The 27,959-nt window shown below is 43.7% G+C and overlaps 1 protein-coding gene across 1 annotated transcript; it reads right to left on the bottom strand.

The window, feature by feature from the left end:
* Window positions 1-959: 959 nt before the first annotated feature.
* Window positions 960-19,996, bottom strand: APPBP2 (amyloid beta precursor protein binding protein 2). The gene is made up of 13 exons (XM_085078511.1): window positions 19,815-19,996; window positions 11,189-11,277; window positions 10,360-10,511; window positions 9,769-9,892; window positions 5,768-5,936; window positions 4,956-5,045; window positions 4,451-4,518; window positions 4,267-4,372; window positions 3,838-3,962; window positions 3,584-3,669; window positions 3,097-3,287; window positions 2,535-2,700; window positions 960-2,344 (listed from the first exon to the last, which is right to left on the bottom strand). Exons 1-13 carry the CDS (start codon window positions 19,953-19,955, stop codon window positions 2,091-2,093), a joined length of 1,761 nt encoding a protein of 586 aa, XP_084934637.1. The 5' UTR covers window positions 19,956-19,996; the 3' UTR covers window positions 960-2,090.
* Between the last annotated feature and the right edge of the window lie 7,963 nt (window positions 19,997-27,959).

Below are 27,959 nucleotides of genomic sequence, written 5' to 3'. Positions count from 1 at the left end.
CAGCTTTAAGCCACTTCCCTGCCCAAGTACTGACATCACTGTTACGTGCTTTGTTTAACTTATTAAAGTTTTAATAGAACTTTATAACTTGTCAGTGCCATGGGCATTCAGGGAAAAGGTTTTGTCTTGTATAGCTGAATTCATAGCTCCTACACAGTCATAAACAAAAACTGCTGTAAATAAATTACATTTTAAATCCACACATAACTAAGTTGGATTTTCACTGAGCAGCTGTTGCAGACACACTGCAGTTAAGTCCTAATACCACAGGGGGGTTTTATGCAAATACTTCTTTTCACCTCAGTGAAGATATTCTAAGTATGCAATCATTAATCTGCATTTACTAATTATGTCATTGCATTTTAAAGTTGATATTACTCAGCCTTTCCCCCCCCCCAAAAAAAAACACTTGAAGGCACCAGAATATGAACTATTGGCCTGTAAAATTTCACTTCTTAAAAGAGCCATTAAGCTCCAAGTCATGTCCAAAACCTCTATTTCTTCCCTGCACTCTTTCCTGAATATCATCCAGCACCTTTCCCTGCCACAAACCCCATAAACCAATAAAAAACCAGACCCCAAACAGAACATCCAGTGCCAGTCTTGTAGGAAGAGCTGGCCGAGCCTAACTGTGACTGGCCAAGGTACAAACCCCTGAAAAGAGGGGGAGAGAACCCCCAAACTGACAGAATCCACAGAATCCCAAATCCAGGGCACTGCTGGTGCCGCTGGGAGAACTGAGGTAACAGCAGTGAGTCGGTTCTGGTTTGTGTTACACAGACTTTCAAATATCACCCAACATGAGGAAATAAAACAAATCCCAAAACAACACCCAAACCCAAAGCCACACAACCAAGCAGCCCCCAACAGAAGAAGAATTAAGACAAGCTAGTGAGAGAGGCATTACCAGAGGGTCTGTACAGCTGAGCTCTGCTTCGTAAATTAACGTAAGGAATCGGTTTCTGGTTGTACTCTTGTTTAATGTAGAAATGAAGCATCACAAAAAAAAATGACCTGTTGTGCTTTTTGGCATTTTCCACTGACCCCTGCGAACTGTACAGTAACTTGTGTTCTCCAGAAACAGCAAATGGAACCGGATTGGAATACAAAACTCTTCACTGGTATAAACAAGGTATGGCCTCCGTTAGCAGAGTAAAAGCCCATGGGAAGGGAAAGGAGTGGCTGCAGCAGAGTGGAGAGTGTGGAGTCGTGCCTGTGGCACTGCCAGGAATCTCTGCAGAAGCTCACTGGGTACAGACAAACCATCAATTCACTTCCTAGCTCTGGATCTATTACATGGATATCATTTGCACTAATCATACACCTAAATGAGAGAGTTCTACTGTCAAAGTGAATGCAGGGGCAGAAATATTAAAGCCACTGGTCCAAAACCGGTTTCTAGCAGGCTGGTCCACTGTGGGTGTCCTGGTCCTGCTCGGGGTGAGCACTGGTGGTGGCACTGAGGACACTCATTGCTGGTTTATGGGATCTGTACTGGTCCAGTTCAGGGCATCCACAACAGCACAGGTGGCACTCAGTGAGCGGATGGTGCTCTCCAAAGTGGGGCTTTGCCACTTTTCTTGGTAAGGCAGCAGCCAAGGCCAGGACATCCTCCCTTTGCTGGCTATTTACCATGAACTTTGCTACAGTGATACAGCAGAAAGACCTTTCTCCTACAGCTCCTCAGAGTACAGCTTTTGTTCTCTCTGTGAATCAGCAGAAAGCTCTCGATGAAACCTTCCATCCGTAATAAGAATGCAACTCTTTTGAACTCAAACAGTTTTATTGAATGTTTTCTTGCAGACTTTCTGCAAAGTAGCTTCTTTTGAAAGAAGAGAGAAAGAAGGGGTTGGTTTTTTTTTTTTTGGGAATACCAAGTTAAAAATGTGAGCCGAACTAAACATGCCATACACATGCTGAGAGGAATTTAACACACATTCATCCGTATGGGCACTCTTCAGTAGACTGGACCAGTGTTTCAATGCAAATTCCAGCCCCCAGAGAACTACATGGTTTAGATTTCACAGTATGACTTTTCCCCCTGTAACCTGGGGGAAAAAAAACCTTTAACTGGTTAATTGACCAAGTTCTTAGCTGCTCTGTCCGTCGAGGTTCTGAGACATCAGAAAAGACTGGACCACTTCTTCCGTGGACTGGGGGCTGCTGCTGACGTCCTCCAGCGCATCCGTGACCGAGAACTGCCGGTCCCGCAACCGGTTCCAATTGGCCAAAATGTTGTGGTACTCAAACACCTTCTCGTAATTGCCAATGGAATTGTACAGTTTAATGAGACCTCTGTAATCGTATTCAAGTCCACTGTATCCTTCGCCAAAAAGCTTCTTTCCTAAAGAGGAAAACCAAATTAAAAGAGGTAAAGTATCTCTGTGGTGCGTTTGAGTTTTCAGGTCATTTCTGCCAATAAAATTTGCCTACATTCTCTACCTGTGTTCTAGCCACAGAACTCTGTCCAAAGACTAACAGCCCAGTTATTTTCTAAAAACTTGAACACACCTGAGTTTCCTGTAGTCACTTACCAATTGCTATGGATCTCAGATAAAGCTTTTCAGCATTTTCATACTGGTTCATGTCATAGTTGTAGAGGGAGGCAAGGTGGCCCACGGAGAGAGCAACTTCATAATCCTCCTGGCCTAGGAGCTGCTCCTTGATCTGGATGGCCTTGATGTGCATCTCCTCTGCTTCCTGTCAGGGCCAAATTCACACAGCTCAGTCACACCACTCACCACCCCAGAAAAAGAGGACGAAGAAAGTTTAAAGAAACTTAACCATGTAGCAGTTTAAACAGTGGCATTTTGTAATGGGCAAAGAGTACCAAAGCCAAATGTAACTACAGAATTTGGAGAACTTGGTTTAGCTGGATCAGCAGACCTTAGCACCAAGGTCTCTGCCACCCTCTGAGGACATCATCCCTCTCCACGGATTATATTTGCACAAAGCTTTTGAGGTGAATGATAAAACCTAAGTTTTCCAATCACAGAACTACCACCTGAAGTTAGGAAATGTAGACATTGAAACCCCTCGTTTATAGCAACAGATTCCAGCTGTCTTGCAGATTTTAGTTCAGAAATAAACTCTTACCTTAAACTTCCTCATGGACTGATACAGTCTGCCCAGGTTGCCGTAGTGTTTGGCTGTTTGCACATTGAACTCCCCAAAGGCTTTTTTAGCCAACTGGAGCGAGGAGAGGTGCAGGTCGTGAGCATCCTGCAGCAGCCTCTGCTCTGTCTCTTTGTTGTGACAGTCTATGGCAATCTCCTCCAGGATTAGTGCTGGGGGCAGGAGAGAGGAGCTGTTACTGTGTCCAAATGCAGCTCAGAGAACCCCAGACACCTCAGACAGAGCTCACCAGGCTTTGTGTCAAGCTACCAACAGGTACCTTTAGATTCTCTAATTTTATTCTCCCACTCCAACTCTTCTGGCTACCTCTTTTTTTTTTTGTATTTTACAAGTGTCTTGTAAACACCAAGGACAACAAACGTCCATTGGAAAAGACAAACCAAGTTACTTTGCCTGGTAGGGATCAGGATAAACACATCCAAATGATACAAGCAATGAAGGGAATTACCTTTAACTCTCTTCGAAGAGGCCAAGAGAAGATGGTCTTCTGGGAGAATGTGAGTGATAATGGCAATAGCACGTTCAGCATGGAATCTGAGAGAGTTCAAATAAAAAATTCAATGTATGTCAGCAGCTGACTGATAAAATATTGGAAATATTAATGTAATGAACATGTATTTAAATTTTAATCAAAGTCTGGATCATTTAATGCCATTTTTGTCCATTTACAGCACTAACTGTGCTGCTGTGTGTTGTACTCACAGTGCATTGTCAAATTTCCCAGAGCTGTACTGGTGCACATATGAGGAATAAGCCAAGTCTTCATGAGCTGTAGCTACGTGGATGTTTTTACCTCCAAATACTGACTGCCGGATATCGAGCGCTGTCTGGAAAGGTTCCAAAAACACAGTTTCATCAGTTCACACAGACAAAAAACCAAATTCATTGCTATCACCAGCAAAAAAGGGGAAAAAAATCTACTGGCTTTGAAATCCTCTACATACCTGAGACACTAAATATATGAGACACAAGGCAGAGGAAGACAGAAAGCAAAACCCCATAGCTGGTGGTGTTTGGGTTTTTTTAAACATCCACATTGCAGTAATTAAATCAACTATTCCTTATCTCCATGATTTAACTACAACATCTGAGAGATTAAAAACATCAAGAGAAACAAGTCCTTCTGCCTACCTGATAGATGGCAACAGATTGGCAGATATTGTCTACGTTGAGCAAGTAAAATCCATAGTCTAGTAGCGTGTCAGAGTATTTGGGGTGCTTGGCTCCAAAATGTTCCCTGCAGAAACACACTTCCATTACAAATTGAGGCAAGGCAAGCATAATTGTAAAAGGTTTTTTTTGGAATGCTCCTTACCTGGCAAGGTACACAGCATGCTTTATGAGCTGCTCAGCCTTCTTGAACTCCCGTTTCACCACGCAGGCCTGGCAGGGGAAGGGAGGACATGAGGAGCTGTGCACTCACAGCTCAGCCCCTCCACACACTGCCACACCTAGTGTTAGCTTTCATTTCAAAATATCACTGCGCAGTTATTTAAAAGGATCCCAGCATTAATAAACTCCTTATTTTATCCTGCCTGCCTGAAGGGATAGTGCTGTAGCTAGCCCAGATCAAAGAGGGTACAGAGCCCTTCCTAAGGGAAGTTCACAGGTTAACATTGTCACAATGGTCATTTCTGCAGCTCTAACTCACTTTCAGAAAGCAAGCAGAAGAAACAAAACCCCACCACCCATTCTGAGACTGAAGTGAAGCAATTAAACACAAACAAGCCTTAGGGCTCCTGAAAACTCTGGAGTAACAGCCTCTCCTCCATTCCTGGCAGCAGTTTAGTACCCAAAGAACATGAAGATTTTGGATTCACCTTTGACGCTTGTCGTAGCACATCCACCACTACCTTCACAGGCAGCCCAACTGTGATCTCCTTCATGGCTTCTATGCACCACTTGTAGGCCTGTGGGACACAGAGGAACCAACACAATGAAGATGGAACTTCACAGCATTGTAGCATTAAGAAAAAATATTACCTGGCTCTGAAGAGCTGGTCATTTACTTAAATTTAGTTAAATTCCAAAACTTAAGATATACTGTTTGATTGCTTATGTGTAATGAATTGTCCAGTTATGTCTTAAAAGACAGACTTAAAAACCACTTTTAAGGTTAACACTGAATATATTATTATTTTATATTAGTCTGAGGTATATATTATTACAATTACTTTCAAAGACAGAACAGATTATTTTATAATCTTTAAGCAATCCTCAGAATTCCCATTGTGCAGGACAGCACTGTCAGTGAACTTAGGAGCTGAAGAAGAAACAGTTTATGGAGTAGGTACACTTAAGATAGTTTCATAAAACAAGTGCAAAAACTGTGTCCTATTTGTTTTTACCTATTAAAACAAGCTTTTATAATACTTCATTTACAGATGACCAACACATATGGGCAAGGTAACATATGTGTCTTAATGCTGGTCAAAGGGCTGTTAAGAGATTATGGACTAACTTAGAGTAATACACAGAAATGACAATTGATAGATGAATGATTTATCTGGGAGTGAAACCCAGGTATGAAGGAGACATAAATGAATGTAACAGGGCTGGTGAGGCAGTGCTGGAGCAGCCAGGCTGGAGCAGAGGCAGTTTGGGGCAGCAGAGCCCCCAGGGCCTCACTCACCTCATCGTAGTGGCTCTTGGCGAAGAGCAGGGCGCAGAGCTCCCCGTAGAGCGCAGCCTTGTTGGCCTGCTGCCCGTGCTTGGCCAGCTTGTCCATGTAGGACTGCGCCAGCTTGAAGGTCTCCTCTCCCAGGTGGTACTTGCAGTTCCCATTCCGGACGTGCAGCAACCTTGGGGGATGCAGAGAGAGCATTGAGGGAGGCTGGAGGAACACTGTATGCAGCAGCACTGAGGATCTCACTGGGACACTCACAGGATGAACTGACCTGCCCAGGCTCAAACCCCACAGCTGGGCACAGAGCAGTTCCAGCAGGAATTTTACTGCTGTATGTATCAAAGTTTTGCATATCCAGTGCTTGAACCACCTTGGTGTGGTGCCTTTGTGTGTTATTTTTCATAGAATTCATTATTCCCATTACTGATGCAATTCCTCTCCCAAAGCTGTGCCCTACACAGTCTGGAATCTCTTCCACCTCCTTCCTGAAGGGTGGTGACCTCAAACAACCACAACAAAGCTCATTTTCCTGCATTCCTATGCTTTTCCCCCAACCCTGAGGAGCTCCAAGTGGGTATTTTTGTGCTTTGGGCTCTGGGGGAGGTCTGCACAAAAGATTAGGTCACATCCATTCTACATGAGATCCAACACCACCAGGAGAGACCATTTTATTGCCTCAATCCACAACAACTCAAACACCCCCTGCTCTTCCCTCTCCTATCCTGCTGCCTTCCCACCTCAGGGATCAACACCCAAAACTGGTGAAACCTACTCCTGCTTCTCTAGAGAAGTAACAGTTCCCTTCTGGCACTTATTTTAAATAGAAGTAAAGAATTAGTTCATTAGTGTGGGCTGATGCTCCCTGGGTTTAACGAGGTGCAGTTGGAATGGGTGTGCTGTGATATTCCAAGCCCAAAGGGCAGAGCTGGATTCCCAGCCAGGCAGCTGCTCCTGCTCCACGGCAAACACATGAAGTTTTGGTGAATTAACCTCCACTGTCACTGCTGGAAATGTGTCATTAGCCAGTGAGTAACACAGATTGAAAACACCAGGCAAGGCTTGGGAAATCAGGACAACAGAACACACAGAGAAGTGCTCAGAGGGAAGGGAAGCAGAATGTGATGCTGCATTGAAAAGAGGCTCAAACTCTGACTATGTAAGGTAACATACAGAACAGCATTTTAGTCCTGATATGATACATTAGGATAAAACTTCCAATCAATTGTTAAGAAGGAAGGAGTAAACTTCTTGCTCAATTCTTTTTTTCTTCTCTAAAGCTGTTTCCACCTGCTCCAAGCAGAGATTTAGGCTACAGCAGCAGTGCCCCTGCAAGAGCACAGTAACACAGCTCAGTTCACCCTAAAACTTCAGCCTGCCCAACACTGTCCCTCTGTTTCCCATGCAAATGCATCACCAAACTCAAAGAGTAACAAGAAAGGAAATAAAGTTCCCATTTTCCTCAGCTGGGAGCGAAGGCAAGCACATGACAGATGTGTACTTGCTGCACAAAGAGAACATCAAAAGAAAAGCTCTTCAAACCCCTGCAAAAGCTACACAAACTCCAGTGGGAAACAGCACTGTGGCTCAAGAACAGACAGCAAAAAGCAACACCCACATTTTTCCTTAAATAAAGTCTCAGAACCAAACACGATGTACAAGTGCATTGTGTGCCTGGTCACTGGAACATTCCAGCAACAAGAGACAGAAATCATAAAGAAACGAGAGAAGAATTAAGTAAACAGTTTTCCTAAAGAGAAAAAAACATTTTGCCAACACCATTCCGTTGGGAGCTGCTCTGCAACATCAAAACCACAGAGCCCAAATCCCATGTAATGGAATAAGCCAGTGGGGATAGCACTGCAATTTAGATAAGCTCCTGGGGAAGATCATATCCAGTGTCTGGATGCTTCAGTGATAATGTCTAGAAACAAAGAAATCTCCCAAAAAACCAAGCTAAACCTAAGCCAATCCTCTAGGATAACCAGAGTTTATGTGATCCAGCTCTGAGTAACAAAAAATCCTTTATTAATCCAAAGGAATCTTAGGAGATAAAGCCAAGAGGAAGAGAAAAGGCCTCAGGACATTTATGCTAATAGCTCTTAACCTCCTTTGATGTCTGCAATAACAGCTTTTGGGGACTAACCTCCCCCAGCAAACTCAGCCTCTCAGAGCCAACACAGTGCCACACAGCAGCTGAGGAAGCCTAAAACCACCAGAAGAAAACAACCCAAGAATCAGCCAAATGTGCAACAATGAAGTGGGAGAACCACATATTTGTACCTTATTGTTTGACATACAATAATGAGAGAAGGCAAACCAAGAGGAGCACCACACGTGCAGAAAGCAGTGTACAAACTCACAGAAACCTCACACCTTCCCAGCTTCTCCACAGAATTTAATACTGCCAGGACAAGGAAACACCAAGTTGTGCTTAAAGAACACAGAGCTTCACACATTTTCAAACTGCCTTCCATGAATAATGCAATGGATTAATTCAACTCCCAGAAATTTGACTTACCAGCTTTAGAGCAAGAGCTGGCACTTTTTAAGAAGTGTCACACTTTCAAAAGCTGGACTTGAACCTTGTTTCCTTAAAACACCTTCCCATTCCCCTGCTGCCCACAGGGGTGATGTCCCACCCAGGTCAGCAGCATTCCCTAGGGAACAATGGCTGTCTCTGCCAAACAGAGCCAACACCTCCAGGTCAGGAGGGTTCATTCTAACACAGGATGCTTTCTTCTAGCACTAAATCAAAGTCTCCTTTCCACAACTATTGTCCAGCAGAGAGAGCTCCTTTCTTCCCCTCCATTCTTTCCCTTCTTTTTATTTCTATTTGGAGAAGGTGACAGAGTTATTTTTAAGCAACTTCTCCAGCTTGCCAAAGAGCCTGATACAACGAGAAAACTTTTTTTAGATTAATTAGAAGGCAAAGGACCAAGCACTAGCTGTGGTTCCATATCCATCTCCCCCCAGCTCTAGGAAGCTGGATACGTGTGCCCAGGCTCCTGGCATGATTTCTGGAATGCCAGCCAGCAGAACCAGGCAGAGCAGCGTTGCCATGGCCCTGGGGCTGGCACAGGACACCAGCAGCTCTTGGCAAAGCCTCTTTACTCTTCGTGTTTGCCCAACCATAAACAAGATGCAGGGCTTTTTTTGGAGCAGCTTTGCAAACAAGTTTTGCTCTATATTCAGATAAATACAGCATATGCTTTGTTCTTTGTTACAGCAGCTAAAAAAAAAAAAATTTTAAAAAAATACTTTAACTCTGCCCAGCAGTCTCCAGGTGCCCATGGGCACAACTGGAGTGTGCAAAAACAGGTTGGTCATGGTGAGAGCAACAAAACCCACCCAGCTGCTGCCAGCAGCTCACCACACCTGACACACAGGGTAAAGAGCAACTGAAAACTCAAAATGATAAGCTGAGGCCTCTGTCAATGGAATGTGAACCTCTGCAGGCCCTGAGGAACAAGGCAGGTTCAAAACTCTAACAGTGAAAAAAACCCTTTTCCCAATGTTTTCAGCTGTGGCTGGAGGTGCCAACAAGAACTGGGCATCCAGATCTGTACCTAGTCCCAGCAAGGAACAGAGAACTCACTGCGTCTGGAATCAGGAAAGGTACATTTTGCTTTTATTTCTGCTCAATAGCATCTATATTGTTTGCATTTGGATTTGGCAAATTCCCCTTGTAGTAAATAGAATTTCAGCTAAGTCCAACCCAGAACATTCCTTCACATGCAAAAATCCTTGAGAAAACAAGGTGCTGGCCCACTTCTATTATCCAGCAGTGTTATCCACAAGAGATTACACAGGACAGCAAAACATTGGGGTTTTTTAATCCATTGTACTGTGCTGCCAACTTAGAAGCTGAAAATCCAGGGATTAGTGTAAAACAAGCACCTCCTGATCTCCAGCTCTAGCCAGGAGAGAGTTTTGGTGCAGCAGAACACTAAAGGAGCATCTGGAGCTCGATAGCTCCAAGGTTTCCTGGGAATTCAAGGTGAGCTCACCTCACACAACACTCCACAGCACGGAACCAGTGCAGGATTTCATCGTGGAGGGTGCATAGCTGAAGGCAGGAAAGAAACACCTTCTCAGCGTCACTGTACCAGCCTGCATCTGACAGGAACCCCCCTGGAAAAAATCAGCAGAACAGGAATTTGAAGAGCAAAACATATTTAAGAGAAAAAGGGTTTGCAGAGGTCTTGCAAGACAATAACTTATTTTTATAAAGCTGCTTCTGCAGACAGAAATCCTGTCAAGGTCAAACCCTCCAGCTCTGACCTGGAAAGGATGAAATTTAAGAGCAGAATTCTCCTACAGCTGAAGGAAATAACACTTTGGTTTAGGATGATTTTTTGGTATTACATAGTTTAACTACAGATTTGTGTCAAGAAAAGCTTACTACCACTAAAATCATGCAAATTCCTCATGTTAAACATCACATCTGCAAACCAATTTTAAACTTAAACTGTTTGAACTAACAGAGTCTATATATTCTCAGATATTAAAATCCAATATAATTCTTTTAAGACACCAAGTAACCTTTTAAAAATTCCATTCCAAAACACACACCCCCAGAGCCCACGAGCAGCAGTTACCTAAAACAAACCCAATCTGGATTGCTTTTTCTTTCACAGCAGCATCTGACTCTGCAATGTAGGAGCACCGTCTGCTGAAGGAATAGGCCAGCACAGAAGCAACCTTCACTCCATGGTCCATCAAAGCCTGGAAACAGTGATGGAGCAGATGTCTGCAACAAAAAGCAGAATTTGATTACACATGAAGGTTTGAAAGCAGGAATTCAAACGAGAGAAATAAAGCTCAAAGCCTCTCTCAAAGCCAAAGCAGATGAGTACAAGCCCTGCTGGGAGCCTGCAGCTAATGCATCCCAGTCGTTGGGTGATCCAACACAAGCAGCGCACACAACGTTCTCTGCAAGGACACCCTCCGGTGGAAGTGAAACAAGCTGCCCACACAGGATTCCAACTGGGAACAACGTTTCCAGCTCCAACTCACCGGGGAGGAAGCCTCAAACCCAGCCTCCCCCAGCACTCGATGGCTCCATTAACATCACACACGCTGTGGGAGGGAGCAGTGTGTGAGGACTCAAAGCTCATCCCTGTTACAAAGAACCTGATCTAAAACAGTCAACTTCTGTAACACCACCAATTGGAATATTTAATGACAGGAAAACTCTTCAAACTAGGGCAATCCTATGAGCTTCCCTCAGGATTTGCTAAATCAGCAGGAAAAAGGTGCTGTGACTGCCACTGCTCAGGGACTGACAGTGCACCGACCTCTCGGTGTTGAGCAACTGGGGGGTTTTGCATCATTTGTTTTTCTTGTTTGTGCTTGTTTTAAACCTCTCTTCCTGGATGCAGAGATTAAGAGCTGAAATGAAACTTATTGATCTGTTAAAATACTCACCTTTTATCTAAAGCTCGTAGCACCTTTGCAAAAACTTCTAGTTCACAAAATTCACTACCCAGCTGGCACAAGCGGCCCTGTTGGTAAAGCTGAAAAAAGAAAAAAAAAGGTAAATTAATCTGAAAATTTAAAATTGAGTTTTTCTGGAAAATTCAGTTTACTAGGAAAGATAAGTTATGATGAAATCTAAACTTAAAAGCATTGAAATACAGCAGGCTAAAAAAAAGTTCCAGTATCAAGATTTCACCACAGGAGCACAACTTCAGTGTTTAAAAACTGAGCTATGAGAGGTCCATAGGTGGTTTCAAGGGGTTTTAATCCAGGTGTTTATGTCCTCCTGCACCACCAAAACACTGCCACATGTAAGCTACAAACCCAAGGCAAAACCAAGAAACCCCTACAGTCAGCAAAAAGTACACTTAACAGCTTTGATACCAAGTGCTTTCAATCCATGTTTAAATGACACATAATCTAGAACAGACATGCAAATATATCAGATATAAATAACCCCAAACCCACAAGTTCTGCAAGGGGTGACTCACCAATAGCCACCAAATTGGGTAAAGCAGTTTACCAGCACTAAAGACAGGCAGAGCCCTGTCCCCATTAACACCTGAGCTTACAGGTAATTCCCCCACCAGGAAACGGGAAAACTGCAGTCTGTTCATGCATTTATTAAAATGTTTTATGCCCAAAGTGATTTGTGCCTGCAGATAAGCAAATTTATCAGTTGAGTTGCTCATAACAAACCACAGACAGTTGTCCATGCAGTACATGGTTGAGCTCTGCCACATCAGGCTACAAATGCTATAGATTTACATAGGTACAAAAGGGACTGGGCAAATAAATGTCAGGAAAATCCATTTTGAACTATTAATTGCCATGATCTTGAAGCCTCTGACCCACAGATGAGCACAGAAGGGTAACATGACCTAAGGAAGCACTACTCTGCCACTGCCACAGGTACCTTCAGTGCCTGAGTGAAAACATTAATATTCCTCCCCTGTTTTAATAATGCTTTAAAATGCTTCCAGTGATAAGCATCTGGTGCTGGTTCACCTTTTTCTCCACAAACACTGGGAGCTGATGAATTAATATTCCAAACACAGCACATGAGAACATCTCCAGCCAGAAATTTAGTTTTAGTCAACTCTTCTTTAAAAAGCACACGACACTGACTCTAGAGCACAGCAAGTTTGTTATTTGAACAACACAACCTACAAAAAAGCTTCAAAAATACTTTGACCTAATAATGTCAATTGCCAGAAATGAATGTTTTCTTTTTCGTTATCTATTTTGCTGGGGGAACATAAAAAAAAGGAAGTCTTTTAAAAACCAGAGCAAGTTTGCATGCAAAGTTACTGCTCAGATAAAGCAGCGTGTCCCTGCACTTCAAAGGGATCAGAGCTCCTGCTGGATTCTCTCTGGCACTGAAGGAACAGCCAGGCTGCTGTATTTAAAAGCTACAGTCATGGTTAAATGTTCTCATTTCTTCAGCACAGCTGGCTCACAGGAAATGTGCTATAAAATCTAAAATGTACTTTCTGCAGTAAAAAAAAGTTTAATTTTGAAATTTCTTTTAATGTTTAAATTGCCTTCCATGTCCAAAGTGAAGGTGGACATCCCATCAATAATTGATGAGATCATTTCTGGAGGAAACTACAATCCCCAAGCTATTGTAGCAGCATTTAAATTAACCAAAAACACTATAATGTTTCACAATCCTCAAGTACAGTATCACTCCCTCCTATCACCTTGCAGTGCTTACCAAAAATCCCAGAGATTCCTGGTTTATCAAAAATTAACCATAGTAAGACTTTTAAAAATTTATATATTTATGAGGTTACATAAACACATCTTGTAAGGAGAGAATCCCTCCTAGGTGAGATTCTGAAACTGCCAAGGAGGAAATGGCCTGCTGGGGTGGGAGGGAGGAGGGAAAGTCCCAGAGGACCCTCAGTTTTGGGACATCAATTATTTTGGGCACATGTCAAGTTTGGCTTGGGCCCCAAGATCCAAACTGCATTTTTTCACTGCTCTAACTTGAAATACAAGATCTTTGGGACTTTGCTATCCCTGTAACCCCTTCCCTTGGCATGCTGGCAAACATTTTGAGGAATTAACTCAGCTGGAAGCCTCTTGGAACTGTTGTGGCTGTTACATCAATATTTTCAAACGAAATTTGACATGGAAATAGTGAGTATACGTCAAACTGTGAAGTAATTCCAGGAGATTCAGTAACACTCATTGAGAAGCAGTTGGGAAGACTGAAGAAATTCTCTTGTCAAAGCTCCAGAGAGACAGAATTCCTGACCACAGCCTTGCTACATAACACTAAAACAAAACAAAACAGTGATTCAAGAAAAACATGCCCTGACATGAACACAGAGCTTTGGGCTTCTGAAGAACTGTTCTGTTCTGAAGAGAGAAATGTCTTTCAGACACCAGCTTAACCTATTTGGAACTTAGCAGGGACTCAGTTTTAACTATGGAAAAATGACTCCAAGATGACTCCCAGCTCCATCAGCTCTTGCTGACACACGAATTCTGGCACGGAGGAAAGGTGTAAATGTAATACACAGCTGGATTACTACACACGTGCCCAATCCAGCTGTTGTGCACAGCTGTGAGAATCCCACCATGACCCTTCTCCAGCATCTAAGGCTGAATGGTGAATGTCCAGGTGTGGGACAAAAGCTGCACATTGTGGTATCCCCAATTAAACATTAATGACATTAACTTGTAGCTTAACTGTAATTATATTATAATTCTTATAAGAAGTTCTTGTCTTTCTCTCCCTGTGTAGATCAAGCTGAAAAAACAAACAAAAAACTTTTTCTAAACACAATAAAAACTAATTTAAAAATAAATTAAGCAGATGGGGGTTAATTCCAGCCAGTTGTACAAGGATCCTCCAGAAGAGGAACTGAAGAATACGCAATTTGAAAAATATGCTCCTGTTGGCTCCAGTTTGGGAGAGGATTGAAAAACATGGACATTTCAGTAAGAATTACAGAGGAAATCCAAGGAGCTCCCCAGCATGTTTTGCAATGCCAAATAATGTAATATGGAGTATCAGACCAGATTGGGGAAGGACAGAGTATTTAACAAACAGCAGTATTTGGGAAAAAAGTTGGGCTGAAACCACCATCTTCCTTCCCCACTCAACAAGGAAGGAAGAAGTTTTCCTGAGTCAACAGTTCACTGAATCAGTTGACAAATGACTCATTACAGAAAATAATCAGAAACTTAGGTACATTCCATGCTTTTAAATGCATTTCAAAATCATCTACAAACCCTCTGGACAAGCATTGCTTCCACTGGATATTGTTTAAGACATAAAAATAAAGGAAAATTCCATCTCTCCTTGGAAAACACAATGCCAGATACACCAGGCTGATCTGCACAAACCCCAATCAAATAAATAATCAAGGAAAAACCCAAAGTTATTGAATGAGCCTGACTTCAGAAATACTTTTTGGAGGACAGTGCCTGCACACCCCAAACCTTCCCCACCTGCTCTGCTCTCTGGGCCAGAGCAGCACAGTTTGTGTTTCTCAGAGTTCAGCACAAGGGATACAAAGTCTGAGCCTCACAGTCATACATGTGAGATTCTCCTCAGGAACTGGGAAAACCCAGCCTGCTTCCAAATTAAATCAGACCAGAGGAAATGAAGTGGAAATAGGAATTATTGTTCAGCAGGAGCTCAACACCTCTGCTCATGATGTGACCTCATTATCTCAATTATGATGAGTTGTGGTGTCTCAGGCTCAGACAGGATACTGAAAAGGTAGGGAAGTTGGAAGATATCAGGATGAGAAAACACTCCCCACAGTCAGAGGTTAAAAAAAAAGCAGTCTGAGTAGCACAAGTCAGAAGACAAGAAGTTTCAATCCAGTACAGACATAACAAGTAAAGACAGTTCAGTTCACATCTAAATTTAGACTGCAGAAATAAGGCATGTGTTAATAATAATAACTGGCAAAAACTCATGAGGTGATGATTCTCCTCCACTGTGAGGCTTTAATTGGAGGAGGTGATAGAAGGATGTGATTTAATTCCAGCAGCTCTCAGTGCTGCACACCCTGCTCCAGCCAGGTGTGTGCACAGGCAGAAATCCTCACTGCTTCCCACACACATTGCATTTCTAACCCCAAACCACAGAGCTCCAGGGGAGTTCAGTCTCTGAATTCACCCAGAGGGTCCCAGCAGAAGCCCCTCAGAAGGCTCTGGGATGCTCTGCCTCCCTCACGCTGTGTTGTGACCTTGGTTGTACCTCCCTGGGCAGCAGCAGCACAGCCACACTTCATTTCAGGGGGAGTTCATCCTTCTCACTCTCACCAAACACCCTGCAGACCAAACCCTTGGGACAAGCTGGTGTTATTCTAATGGACAGAAATGATGCTTATAATGATTCTCCATCAGTAAACTCAAGCTCTGCTGCAATGCAGAGAACGGATGTTCTGCTGCTTGTTGTGAACAGTCAGCAAATTCCTGTTTGTTCATTTTCTTTGGTTCAAAGAATACCTAAATGTGACAGAAACCAAATTAATGCCCTCTCTGACTGCTCCCGTGGTTAATGATCTCACCAGAAAACGTTCCAAGAACAAATTATTTTCAAGAAAAATCAACTGTAAGAAAAGACTAACACACAATCCAGAAAAGACATTCCAAAAGGAAAATAAACTGGGATTCCTCGTTAACTAATACAAGTGCAAGACGAGGCTGCCACTGTGTAACTGCACCAAATACCTGGGACAGAGAACACTAAAGCAGTGAAGCACCTTCAGAACCAAAGCCATGAGATATTTATGCAAAACAGAGTATAAAGCTGAGGCACAGGGGGAAAGAACTGAAAACTATGCAAGGCACTGACTAGAGAGTTCAAAAAAATATTTCTGCCAACATAAACTTGATTCTCTACACAAACAGCCTCCCTCAGAACATTATGCTCACCCCAACAAACTACAAAATAGATTAAAGTTAATTTTTTCGGGGTTTTGGGCTTGTTTTTCTTTGGTTGGTTGGGTTGTTTTGTTTTCTTTTTTTAACAAGGACCTACAGTTTATTGCAGCTGTCACTACTTTTTAATATACAATTTTGGCATTTTGTTTATATGCTGGATGTCAGTTAAATGAGATCCAGCATACTTCTTTCTTTGGCTTCTAAAAACTACACACCCCTTTCTCTCATCCTCCCCCCCAGAAAAAACAAGAAAGAGAACCTAACTAGTTTAACTAGGAAACAACCCAACCAGGATATACACAAACCTGGCAAAGCCCCAAAGGAAACAAAGTATGATATGTGTGCCCATTTTTATTTCTTCCCCCAGAGGCAGGTGTTACTTGTAACAATATTAGTTATTAAGCTCTTCAAAATACAGCTGTGATTAATAAGACATTTAAATATTTTTTAGCTCATATGTAGGCTTGGAAATTTCCAGGATATCCTCACAAGCATCCTGCTCTGCCTCTTATTTTTCTAATGGTTGCAAGGAAAAGTCAAACAGTGCTTGAAAGGAGAGATATGCAGTGCTACCCTGCTGAAGCAGTGCAGGTTTGTTGTTTCACCACAATCATGATTATTTGATAGTGCCTTGTTTCGAGCTTTAGTCACTGTTTGAGAATGGTGCAGGAAGATAAATATGCTCAGTATGAGGAACCTGCCTGTTCCTGTCACCTTGCAGCAGAACCCATTCCTTACCAAACCCAGAACATCCTGCAGCTATCCCAGGTCAGTTCCTCACCCAGGTTTACAAGGCATGGCCCAAAAGTTAGCAATTCTGGAAAATGGAGAGGTAAAGCAAATCTGATTTGTTAAGGAAAGGGAAATAAAGGCACCAGGTTATGACAGTAGGGACAAACACTGGATTAGAGAGTACCCTGGGGAACAAACCAAGACACTGCTGGCATTTTCTTCTCTTTTAAATAGCAGCACACTGACTGTCTCTGCTGCTGCATCCTACCTACAACTTCTGAATCAACCTGGACATGTTGGTAAACCTGGCAAATGTTAAGTTTGAGTGTTCATACCAATGAATATGATAAATACATTTTTGTATGGCCACAGACAATTAACATCCATAGGTCAAAATAAAATCTGACTGATAGCACCTTTTCTTTTTTGCAAAAGTCAGTGGCAGTTTCTCAAGTACCACAAACCATGATTTATACCTAGATAAGAAACTATTACTTACAAGTTATATGTGAAAGATTGAAAATGCTTTTTATTCCTTTTAATCATCACAGAATAAAAGTGATATAAGATACTAACAACTAACTGACATCCCCCCAGCACAGCAGCAACTACCACCACATAACCAAGCAAATATTTAGAGGTCTTTTATTCTGTCTTATTCCAAAGACTTTTAATGGCTTGGGAAATTCTACTTCTGCTTTAAAGAACTCAATGGTCAGGGCACATGGAATATGGCTCACCATGCTGAAATGGTATTTAATATCCACCTGATATTCAAAATAACTACCCAGAAGCAAAACAAGCACCACACACTCTATGAGAGGGATGCTGTCCCCAGTCTAACCTAATTGAGCTATCCCTAACCCAAATACAGAATGAAGAAGCAGTCACCAAGTGCTCTGTAGGTGCACAGAGAATCACAGGATGGTTTGGGAGGGAAGGACAAGGAGCCCTGCCATGGGCTGGGATGTCATTCTCCACACCACACTGCTCCAGCCCCATCCAGCCTGGCTAAGCTGTTTGTCCTGCACTGAAAAGATAATACAGAGGTCACAGAAGCCCAGCCCACTCCTGGCAGCCACGGAACACTCACTGCAGGTATGGCCCAGTTTGGTTTATTCTGGACATCCCACAAATACAGATGTGCATTGCTAAGAGGAATATTGGGGCTCCTTACACAGCTCAGCTTACCAAAAACTGTCCTGCTGTGAAATGCAGAAATAACAGGAGAAACAAGGGGGAATGGATTCACACTAACAGAATAGGTTTAGGTTAGGAAAAAAATATCTAAAGTGGGTGAGGCCCTGGCACAAAGTGCCCAGAGAAGCTGTGGCTGCCCCTGGATCCCTGAAGTGTCCAAGGCTGGGCTGGACAGGGTTTGGAGCAGCCTGGGACAGTGGCAGGTGTCCCTGTCCACAGCAGGATGGGCTTTAAGGTCCCTTCCAAACCAAACCAGTCTGTGATTCTGTGCAATCACTGTCATTAACAGGAGCATTATTTTTGACACAGGTATTTATCACATTTATCATCTGCCCAGCAAGATGACAAACCAATCTACCAAAGCAGAAGAAACATGTTAGAGAGTCTCCTCAGAACTCAGAGGTGCTGCTGGATAATCTTCATCATGGAACAACTCCACGTGAACCTGATTCAAAGCAACCACTCAAGAGTGCTAATAAAAGCATAAAAAGTCAATGATCTATTAAGCTCATCTACAGATTAGTTTTTAAACAGCTTGGAATAACACATATTTGGATATTTCTATTAGAAGGAGGTTTTTGTTTTATGCTTTTAAAAGGCACAGAGCACCATATCCTGTCACCTGAATGAACACGAGGACTGGCAACACCAAGGAAGTTTATTTGTCAGTGGTCATACCTACTAATAGCTGAAAGGTAACCCCCAAAATATGCTTCCACATTGTGGTTTTCCTATCTTTAGCTGATGATTACCACGTGTCAGTCGCATCACAATCTGGGAGCATGCTCATATATGTCATAAAAATGGGTTTCCAGCCTTCTCAGCACCTGAGGCAGACATGAAATAACGAGGACACAGAAAATGCACATGCCTCTTTCAGTGCTAGAGAAGCAATTTTCCTGTCTCCAGTGAAGATTTTCCTTATAAATACTACTTCTCTCGGTGTATATGATGGATCACTACCCCTGCTTCATCAAGATTAGTCTAAAGAATGACTTCATTTAAGAACTCCTCAATTTTTAGCAATTCGCTGGCATAAGAAAAGAGGGTTATCCCTCATCTCAGGTTTTTACAGACATTGTTTCTCCCTGATGAATGCTCATCTCCAGCCGTTGCTGCACATGAATGAAATGCCTGTTTAGCGGACAATAAGAAATTAATGGACCATCTCGGTGCACCTTTTACATTCGAGCTGTATATTCCAGGGGCAGCTGAACGAGGAACAGCCCTTTCACCAACGACTGATTTAATGCTAATAAACCACAGCACTAAACAACTGGCGGTTCTTTCCATCTGCTTCCCACCAGGTCATTTACACCACACCACGGCAAGCTGCTCCTCAACCACTGACATCACCATCGCCAACACATTATTTAAAAAAGGGGGGAAAGGAAAAACATACTGCAGCACAGCCAGCTTGGCCTCACGCTGCTCCCCAGCAGCGAGAGGCGCTTTCCCCAAGGCCAGGCCTGTCTGCATCCCCCCAGCCCCTCAGGCGGCCTCGGGCGGCTCCGGGGCAGCACAAGGCCCGGCACGGCCCGGCCCGGAGCCGCCGCTCCTCCAGCCGCAGCCCGGCAGCCCCACAGCCCCTTCGGGCCGTGCTTCGGGCCGTGCCCCGCACCGTGAGACCCTCAGCCCTCAGGCCAGGCCCGGGCCGCCCCCCGCGCCGCTTCTCCTTCCACGTCCCGCAGGCCCGGCCGGGCCCGGCCCCGCTCGGCTGCCGCCCTACCTTGTAGTACACGTCGAACTGGATGTTCTCGGGCAGCGAGCGGATGTCGCGGCGCCGCGCCCGCCCGTAGCTGTCCACGACGGCCGAGATGGCCGTGTTGTAGAGCGTCTCGGGCACCCACTCCAGCTCCACCGCCGCCATCTTGGCTGTGCGGAGCCGCCTTCCCCTCCCTCCCCCCGCCCCGCCGCCTCCCGCCCGCTCCGCCTCACGGAGCTCCCGCGCCCTGCCCGCTCCGCCTCGCGCCCCGCGGCTCCGTCAGCTCTGCCGCTCCGCCTCACGGAGCTCCCGCGCCCTGCCCGCTCCGCCTCGCGCCCCGCGGCTCCGTCAGCTCTGCCCGCCTCACGGAGCTCCCGCGCCCTGCCCGCTCCGCCTCGCGGCTCTCTCGCCCTGCCCGCCTCACGGAGCTCCCGCTCCCAGCCCGCTCCGCCTTACTCCCCGCAGGTCCCGCAGCCCCGCTCTCTCCCCCTCACGCCCCGCGGCTCTGGCTGCCCTGCCCGCCCGCTCTCCCTCACCACCCGGGTCCCGCAGCAGTGATAACGGGGCATCGTGAGGGAGGCACGGGGTAACGAGGGGGAGCAGGGCAGCGGTGAGGGGTTTTATGGAGGGCTGAGGGGCAGGGAGGCTCTGGAGCACCTCTGATGAGGGGAAACGGCTGCAGCTGGGCCTGGTTAGCTTGGATAATCGAGCGGGGAGCTCGTTAATGCATATAAACATCTCGTTAATGCGTGTAAACATCGCCAAGGTGTCAGGGTGGTACCAGGCTCTCCCCAGCCATGCCCAGCCACAGCATGAGCAGCAATGGCCTAAATGAACTAAACCACAAGGAGTTCCACCGCTTCGTGAGGAAGAACTTCCCCGCGTGAGGGAGGTAAAGCCCTGGAGAGCTGCGTACCTGGAGTGTGGAATTTCCCCCTTTAGAGACATCCCTGGACTCATTCCTGGTGCAATCAGGAGATTCACCTGCTCCAGGTGACCCTGCCCTGCCCTGGGAGGTTTTTAAGGTCCTTTCCATGGCTGGGTTGACCACCACGGCCACAGCAGCCTGAGGGGCTTTACCTGCACTAAATATCGAATATCCCCATCCAACCCAACCTTCTCAGAGCATAAATATAATTTACAGCTCACCTGTGCTAACACCCAGCTGATATTGGGCTATTTATATTCTCCAGGTGTGTTAGCAGCTCATGTGAGCTTATTTGGGCACCCAGAGTTTGCTATTGCAGGACATAACAATAATAAGCACTAAAGAAATTTCATTATTTCATGAGATTTCTGTTGCTAAAGTAGTCTTAGTTAATGTAGGGCTGCTACTGGGACTTATTGTTTGTTCTTTTTTATTTTAAATGTTCCTGCTGTTTGGCTTTGGGCACATTAATTTTAATAGCCCAAATAGTTGTTATTCCTCCCGTTTTGTGAGAGGACATTATTCTTTGTCCTTCACTTGCAGAAAGAAATGTTATGGAGTGGGAAGAAAGGAATGCGACATAAACAGACCATAGAAGGCTTTGTCCTCTTTTTTTTTTTTTTTCCTTTTGCTTTTCCTATTGGTGGTTTCAGGTTTTCCTTTTATTTTCTGAAATGATGAGGATTTATTTCAGCTGAGGGAATACAGCTGGTTTCTGTTGGCAATTAGCCCCCCGGGGTAGAGGCTATTTATCTCAGTTACTTTTAGAGGCCACTTTTGGGAAGGTTGAAGGCTTGGGAGGAGCAGGACAGACCTGGTTTCCAGTGCGTGAAGAAAAAAGTGTTAATAACACATTGAAAATGGTAATTTTTGAACTTATAATGCTCCTTATTTTGCATTAAGATAAAGTGCCTAGTCGAATTTCTAAAAAAAAAAAAAAAAAGTAAAGGTAAATATACTTTTCAAGCACTCTGGCAATGAACTTTATCTTCTTGATAAATTACTACATTTTGAAAAATGAGCTAGGCTGCACCTTCTACTGCCTGGTAATTTTTTGTAGGCAAAACTAGAGTGTACCTATTCAGAAGAAGAAATAAATGTATCTGTAAAAGAAGAACATTGTATAAAGCCTTTCTGGAGCATATTATGTATTCTGTCCTTAACTCATTTTGGTAGAGCCTAAAAAATAATCTTCATGGCAAAAGCAATTTAATCTCTAGGTAGAGAGATAGCATTTAAATATATAAGAATCTGTTTTTTATTAATACTGTGTTACTTGATAGATTTTTATACTGAGCAATTTGCTGCTTTTTTATCATAAATAGTTACTTTTTTTGTTAAAGGTGTTACAGAGTTGATGGAGTCTTCAGCTCACTGTGTTGAGATAGTAGGTAAGCATTAAAATAGCATATTCAGCAGTAATGCTGACCTACAAAAGATTGTTTTATTAAATAATTGGTTAGTCTTTAGTTATCATGTTTGTTAAATTATTTGTTCCCCTTAAACCATATTGGGAACTTATTCACAAAATTGTTCCATTAGATAACGTGCTTTTCACATCCCTAAATTATTGTAATGCAATCCCTCATTAATAATAGCAGATGTTGGCAAATCCTTCTGACTCCAGTGCCTGTTGGCAGAGCTTCTGATGGATATTCTTATCTTTGTTGGTATCTTTCTCTTTTCTTCTGTCTTTTTTTTTTTTTATATGGGGAAACAGTTAAAGGACTTTTCCAACTGCTGCCAGTGGCTGAAAGCAGGCTGGGAATGGATGTTGTTTTAGGGAAAAGCCTTCAGTGTTGCAGTCTGAGCTTTTGAAGATGCAGCTGGGTGTCTGAGCCCCTCACATGCACAGCGTCTGGAGCCTGGGACATCTGGGTGTCATTGCAGGGGAAAGGGATGCAGATAAGGTTCACAAGGGGGAAATGCAGAAAGAAAATCTAATCGTGGTGTTCTAATGTGGAAAAAAACCTGCCCCCCAGAGATCAAACAGCCTGTTGGTTGTCAGAGCTCCCTGCGTGGAAGGAGTTTGTATGGAAAAGATTTTCCATCTGCAGAGATGGTCGTGTAATTTCAGCAGAGTGTGGATGGAGCCTGGTGCTGTTCTGCCCCCCAAAAACCTCAAAAGATGTAAAAACCCCCCCAAATCTCAACCAGGTGTTGATGCTGAGTTACAATTTCAGTGAATTGCTGAAGCTCTCCTCTGCTTCAATAGGCTGTTCCCGTGGAAGGCTGGGAGTTGGGATTGCTCAGCCTGGAAAAGAGAAGCTTCAGGGTGACCCAACTTCAGCCCTTCAGTCCCTGAAGGTGTGGGAAAGGAAGATGGAGAGGGATGATTTCTGAGGGCTTGGAGGGCTAGGGCATAGGGAATGGCTTCACACTGACAGAGGGTGGATTTAGATTAAATTTTAGGAAAAAATCCTTCCCTGTGAGGGTGGGCAGGCCCTGGTACAGGGTCCCCAGAGGAGCTGTGGCTGCCCCTGGCTCCCTGGAAGTGTCCAAGGCCAGGTTGGACAGGGTTTGGAGCAGCCTGGGACAGTGGAAGGTGTCCCTGCCATGGCAGGGGGTGGGATGAGATCAGCTTCATAGTCCCAATCGATCCATTCTGTGATTCCTTTCCAAATCTGTATGTGAAACTATAGCTGGATGACTAATGAGTCAATTTGGTCTGAAAATTACTGCAGAAAGTAGCAGTGTTGTCTTTGTCTCACAATTTTTGACTCAGTGGCTGAGCTACAAACTGAAAAGAGGGGTTTTTTGTTATTTTCATTTTCCTGTTGTGCTTGTAGATTTATATTTCAGCCAAATTAGGAGCTGTATGTTCATTGAAGCTCATACAGGAAGCAAGAGAACTGCCTCTCTTTCTGCTGCTTTTTTCTCACTGCTGTGTTCTCAGGTCAGATTAAATCACCTGCAGCTTCACCTGACTCATTTTTGACTGAAACCAATTAGGAAGTGCTCATGCTAGATTTGGATGGTGATTTTTGTCAGGGAAGTGGTGATTAGTGTTTGGGAGCTCTTTCCCTGACCCAGTGAAGAACTGAGAGGGGAGGCCTGCAGATATTTTTTTTTATATGCCTGTCTTGAATGACTTTGTACATAAATAAATACTATGTCTTTTTTTTTTTTTTTTTTTTAGGAATACAGTTCTAGAAAGCCTGGATGAAAAATATGGAATCTGTTTCATCTGCTGCCAGTGAGAGAGTGTTGTTTGCAAGTTTTCCTCAAAGGTAAGACACTTGTCAAAGCACAAAAAAATGTTTGTGAAACTTGTGTGATAGCAAAGAGGAAGTTCAGTATGGATAAAGTTGAAAATTTGAGCTAACTCATCAACGGAAAATTAGGATTTGGATTATCATCTGGCGCAGTTTAGGCTTTTCAGACTGGACCAGCAGTTCTTGTTTTGTCATGGGTTAAATGTGAGCTTGTTTATGTGAACAGCTTTATTTTTTTAATTACTATAGCTGGGCATAGTTAGTGGGGAAAAAAGGGTTCTAAGCAAACAATAAAAACCTGCTGAATTTCCTTGCAATATGCTTATTTTGAAGTGGGAAGGAAGCGAACTGACATGGATAACATATGAACCTACTATATCTCCTTGATGTGGATATTAAAGGAACCTTGAAAATAGTTTATGGGGAAGTTGTTGGAGGCTTCTAATTTTAAATTCTTAACAGGAAATCATTAAACTGTAGAGGAGCCAACATAACAGACTGTTGCTCTAAAACAAGAGCTAAATGCAGAGCATCCACATGAACTTGTCAGATCTTTTTTTAATGTTTTTTCCCCCTTTCCTTTCATGTTTACTGCAACCCAGATAAATACATTTTCATTTCTGTTTTTCATATGCATCAGTGCAGGGTCCCATTCTGAATGAGATGTGAAACCAATGCCCTTTCTGGTCAGACCTCAGGGCAAGTGGAGAAATTGAGATTATCCATCACACCCAGGGGTGTCAGCTCCCTGTGTGGTCATTTCCCACATTCCTTCACCGACTGGGAAAAACACTGAAAAATGTGGATATCGTTCACTTTTAGCTTCTTCTTTTACATGAGGTTTTCATGCTTTGTTTGAGCTCCTTGCTGACATGATTGCCACATCTCACATGGGCTATGCAAGAGGTGTAACAACCTTTGGTCACTGTCAGCTGGGCTCATTAAAGGGGCTCATTAAAGCTTAATTAGGGGCTGGAGGAAGGAGAAACATTCTGAGGTGTCTGTAAGCACTCAGACACGAAGGTGAGTCCCCAAATGCCACTGGGAGATTATTTACAACTGAAGAAGGTTTTAAGAATGTGGGTTTGCCAAAGCCAGGTGGGCACTGCTGCTTTCTGCTGTCCTGTAATTAATGAGTTTGTACCTAAATGATGAGCTTTTCTCTATCTGACATTAACCTGACTTGAATTTTCATGTGTTGATAATTATGTTTTTCATCTGTCAGACAAAATGAGCCATGGGTTTTGCAAAATATAACTTTAAATAACTTTAAAGCTTCCAGGGAAGAAGGCAGGATGCTCCTCACCCAGCACCAGACTGTGATATGGAATTAAGATTAATTTTTATGTATCTGCCTTGGTTGTTTTGATTGTCTGATGCAGCTGAGAGGAAGGAATGCTACTGTTAACAAATGTAACTAATTTCATCTCAGGCTATTTGAGATTTTTTAAAACTGTGGTTAAAAGAAAAACAAAACTTTTCATCACAAAAGAAACGATGGCCTTTAGTTTTTGGAGTTAGTTGAGCCAGAGCATTCTGAGATGGATTTATGTCAGCAACTGGTAGCCAAAATGAGGATAAGTTATGGTTAAGGTCAAGTAAATATCTGATTGTGTTTGGGTTAGGAGCATTTTCTGTTACATGAATTTAGTTCTTATATAAAAAAGGCTTTTAACTGTGAGGAGTTTAACCTGACATCTGCATCTGAAATAAACAGTTGAGGAACCATGGGCAGTAGCATTTGCTTCCTTTAAGCATAAGCCAAGAAAAATACTCCCCAATTTTATAAATGCATGAGAGGTGCATAAAAATTGCTAAATTTCCCTTCAGTTATTGCCTGTTCCTTAGGTCTTGGGGTGTGGAAGCTGCAGTGGTCCTTTCTGTCAAACTTCATCTTTATTCAAAGTTTTCCTCCCTGCACCAAACTTCATCTTTATTAGAAGTTTTTCTCTCTGCATCTTCAGGTTTTATATGTTCCTATTTCTGTGAGGATCTGGTTTGGCTGAAGGGTTTTTTTTTTTGTGAGCTGAAGAACTTCAGAAGAAAATGAGGAAATATGGTTTGAGTTGCTGCAGGATCTGCTGGTTGTGTGCCTTGTAAATCTTGAAGCACTTTGCTTTTCCAGCAGCAGTTTGGAGAGTGTAGTTGTTGCAGGCAAAAACATCTTTAATGTATTGTAATTTGATTAAATTTGTGAGTGTAGGTATGATTTACCTGGGCTATTGCCTTGATTGTTGAAGTATTGACAGAAATGAGGCACTTTTTCACTTGAAGAGGCAAAAGCAATACTTGGATATAAAAAGACAGAAATACCTTGGGGTTTCAAAAGCAGTTTCTTCCATCCTATTTATCTTTTTCCCCTTTGTTTCCTTATTTTTCCCAGACTACCTAGAGTATGTTTAGGTAAGGTGTAAGGTAGGAGTCAATCTGTGTGGTTCTGTTCCTGGAATGGCTTGTGATTTTCTGCTCTAAATTGTTTAGGAAAGCATTAGGTATATTGAATGGGATTAATCCTCACATGACAACATCTCTGACTACGTTTATCCAGCTATGAAATAGGGATATTGTCCCTTTTTTGGAGGTAATGGGTTTTAGTTGTCCCTGTGATGACACTGGTCTGATGTTATTTTGTCTTTTTTCTGTTGATAGTTTTAAGGAAGTTTGTTGGTTTTCTGGTTACTGTGTAATTAAAAATGTGCTGCAATGTGGGTGGCAGTGGATCTGCTGCAAGCCTGGCAATTCATGTGTCATGTCCATGGTTTTTGTGTTAATTAAAGCAGGAAATAGTGATACATTGTGATGTTTGGGATTGCATAAAACTCAAATTAGTCTTTGTTCCCTTTGCACACTGTTGAAATGCCCAATATTCTTATATAAAATACTGTTATGAAACTTAATGGTTAGATTTTTAAAGCAATTCTATATTGGGGCTGATGAGCTGGTGATTGATCTGATGGTATAAACACCTGTAAAGTAGGAAGGGATCGTTACCTGATTGGATTAGTGGGGATTAATTCATTAATGGTTGTAACAGGTTGGCAAATCCTTCAGCGCTCCAGGAATCCAAAGCTTAGTTTGATATATTTTTTAATTTTTAAGTTCTGCTGACTTTAATGTGGTCGGTGGAAGGAAATCCAAAGGACTTGCAGTCCTTAAGCCAAACAATTACCTCCAGGGAAGTATTTTTGCAAAATTCAGCGGTGGTTTTCAGTGTAGCGGGAAGGGGCTCTAGGAGCTGGCAGTGAAACAATGTCTGGAATTTCAGCCATAAAAATGAAATGCACAAACCCCTCCAGCGTGAACGGAATATCTTAAATAGTCATGAGTATAAAATGGTGCAGGGATGTGTAATTCCATTCCAGAGGGATCATTGATGGGAATCAAGTGGGAAAACAGGGATGAAAGCAAGAAGAAGGGAAAGTTGGGGGTCTGAGTACCGGTGGGGTTCCTGGAGCAGGGAAGGACGGGAGGGCTGAGGAACACCCAGGGGATTCCTGGAGCAGTGCGGGAGACTTGTGCTCCCAGTTCTGCATCTTATTTTAGCACCGAGGTCTGTGCGAAGCCTTATCGGAGTATGTGTCGCGGGGAGACCCAGGAGACACTCATCGCTCTCTGCAACTTCCTCGTGAGGGCGAGAGGAGAGACAGACAGCGATCTCTCTGGTGAGCAGGGTCAGGACCCGCGGGGATGTCCTGAGCTGTGTCAGGGGAGGTTTAGGCTGAATATCAGGGCAAGGCTCTTCCCGCAGAGAGCGCTGGGGCACTGCCCAGGCTGCCCAGGGACCGGGCACGGCTCCGAGCTGCGGGAGCGTTTGGGCAGCGCTCGCAGGGATGCAGCGGGCTGGATTGAGGGCTGGCCGTGCCGTGCCGTGCCGGCGGCAGCTCCCGACGGATCCCGGTGCGTCCCGCTCGCTGTTTTCGGCACTCCCGCCCGCCGGCCGCAGGGGGCGCCGCGGAGCTCTCCCGCCTCCCCTTCCGCCTTGGCGGGCGGGCGGGGCCGGCAGGGGGCGCTGGGCGCGGCCGTTCC

This window comes from Lichenostomus cassidix, chromosome 19 (genome assembly GCF_008360975.1).
Source record: "Lichenostomus cassidix isolate B80296 chromosome 19, HeHo_3.0, whole genome shotgun sequence".
NCBI classification, from domain to species: Eukaryota; Metazoa; Chordata; class Aves; order Passeriformes; family Meliphagidae; genus Lichenostomus; species Lichenostomus cassidix.
Note: the sequence above shows the minus strand (reverse complement) of the source record. Positions and strands in the feature narration are given on the sequence as shown.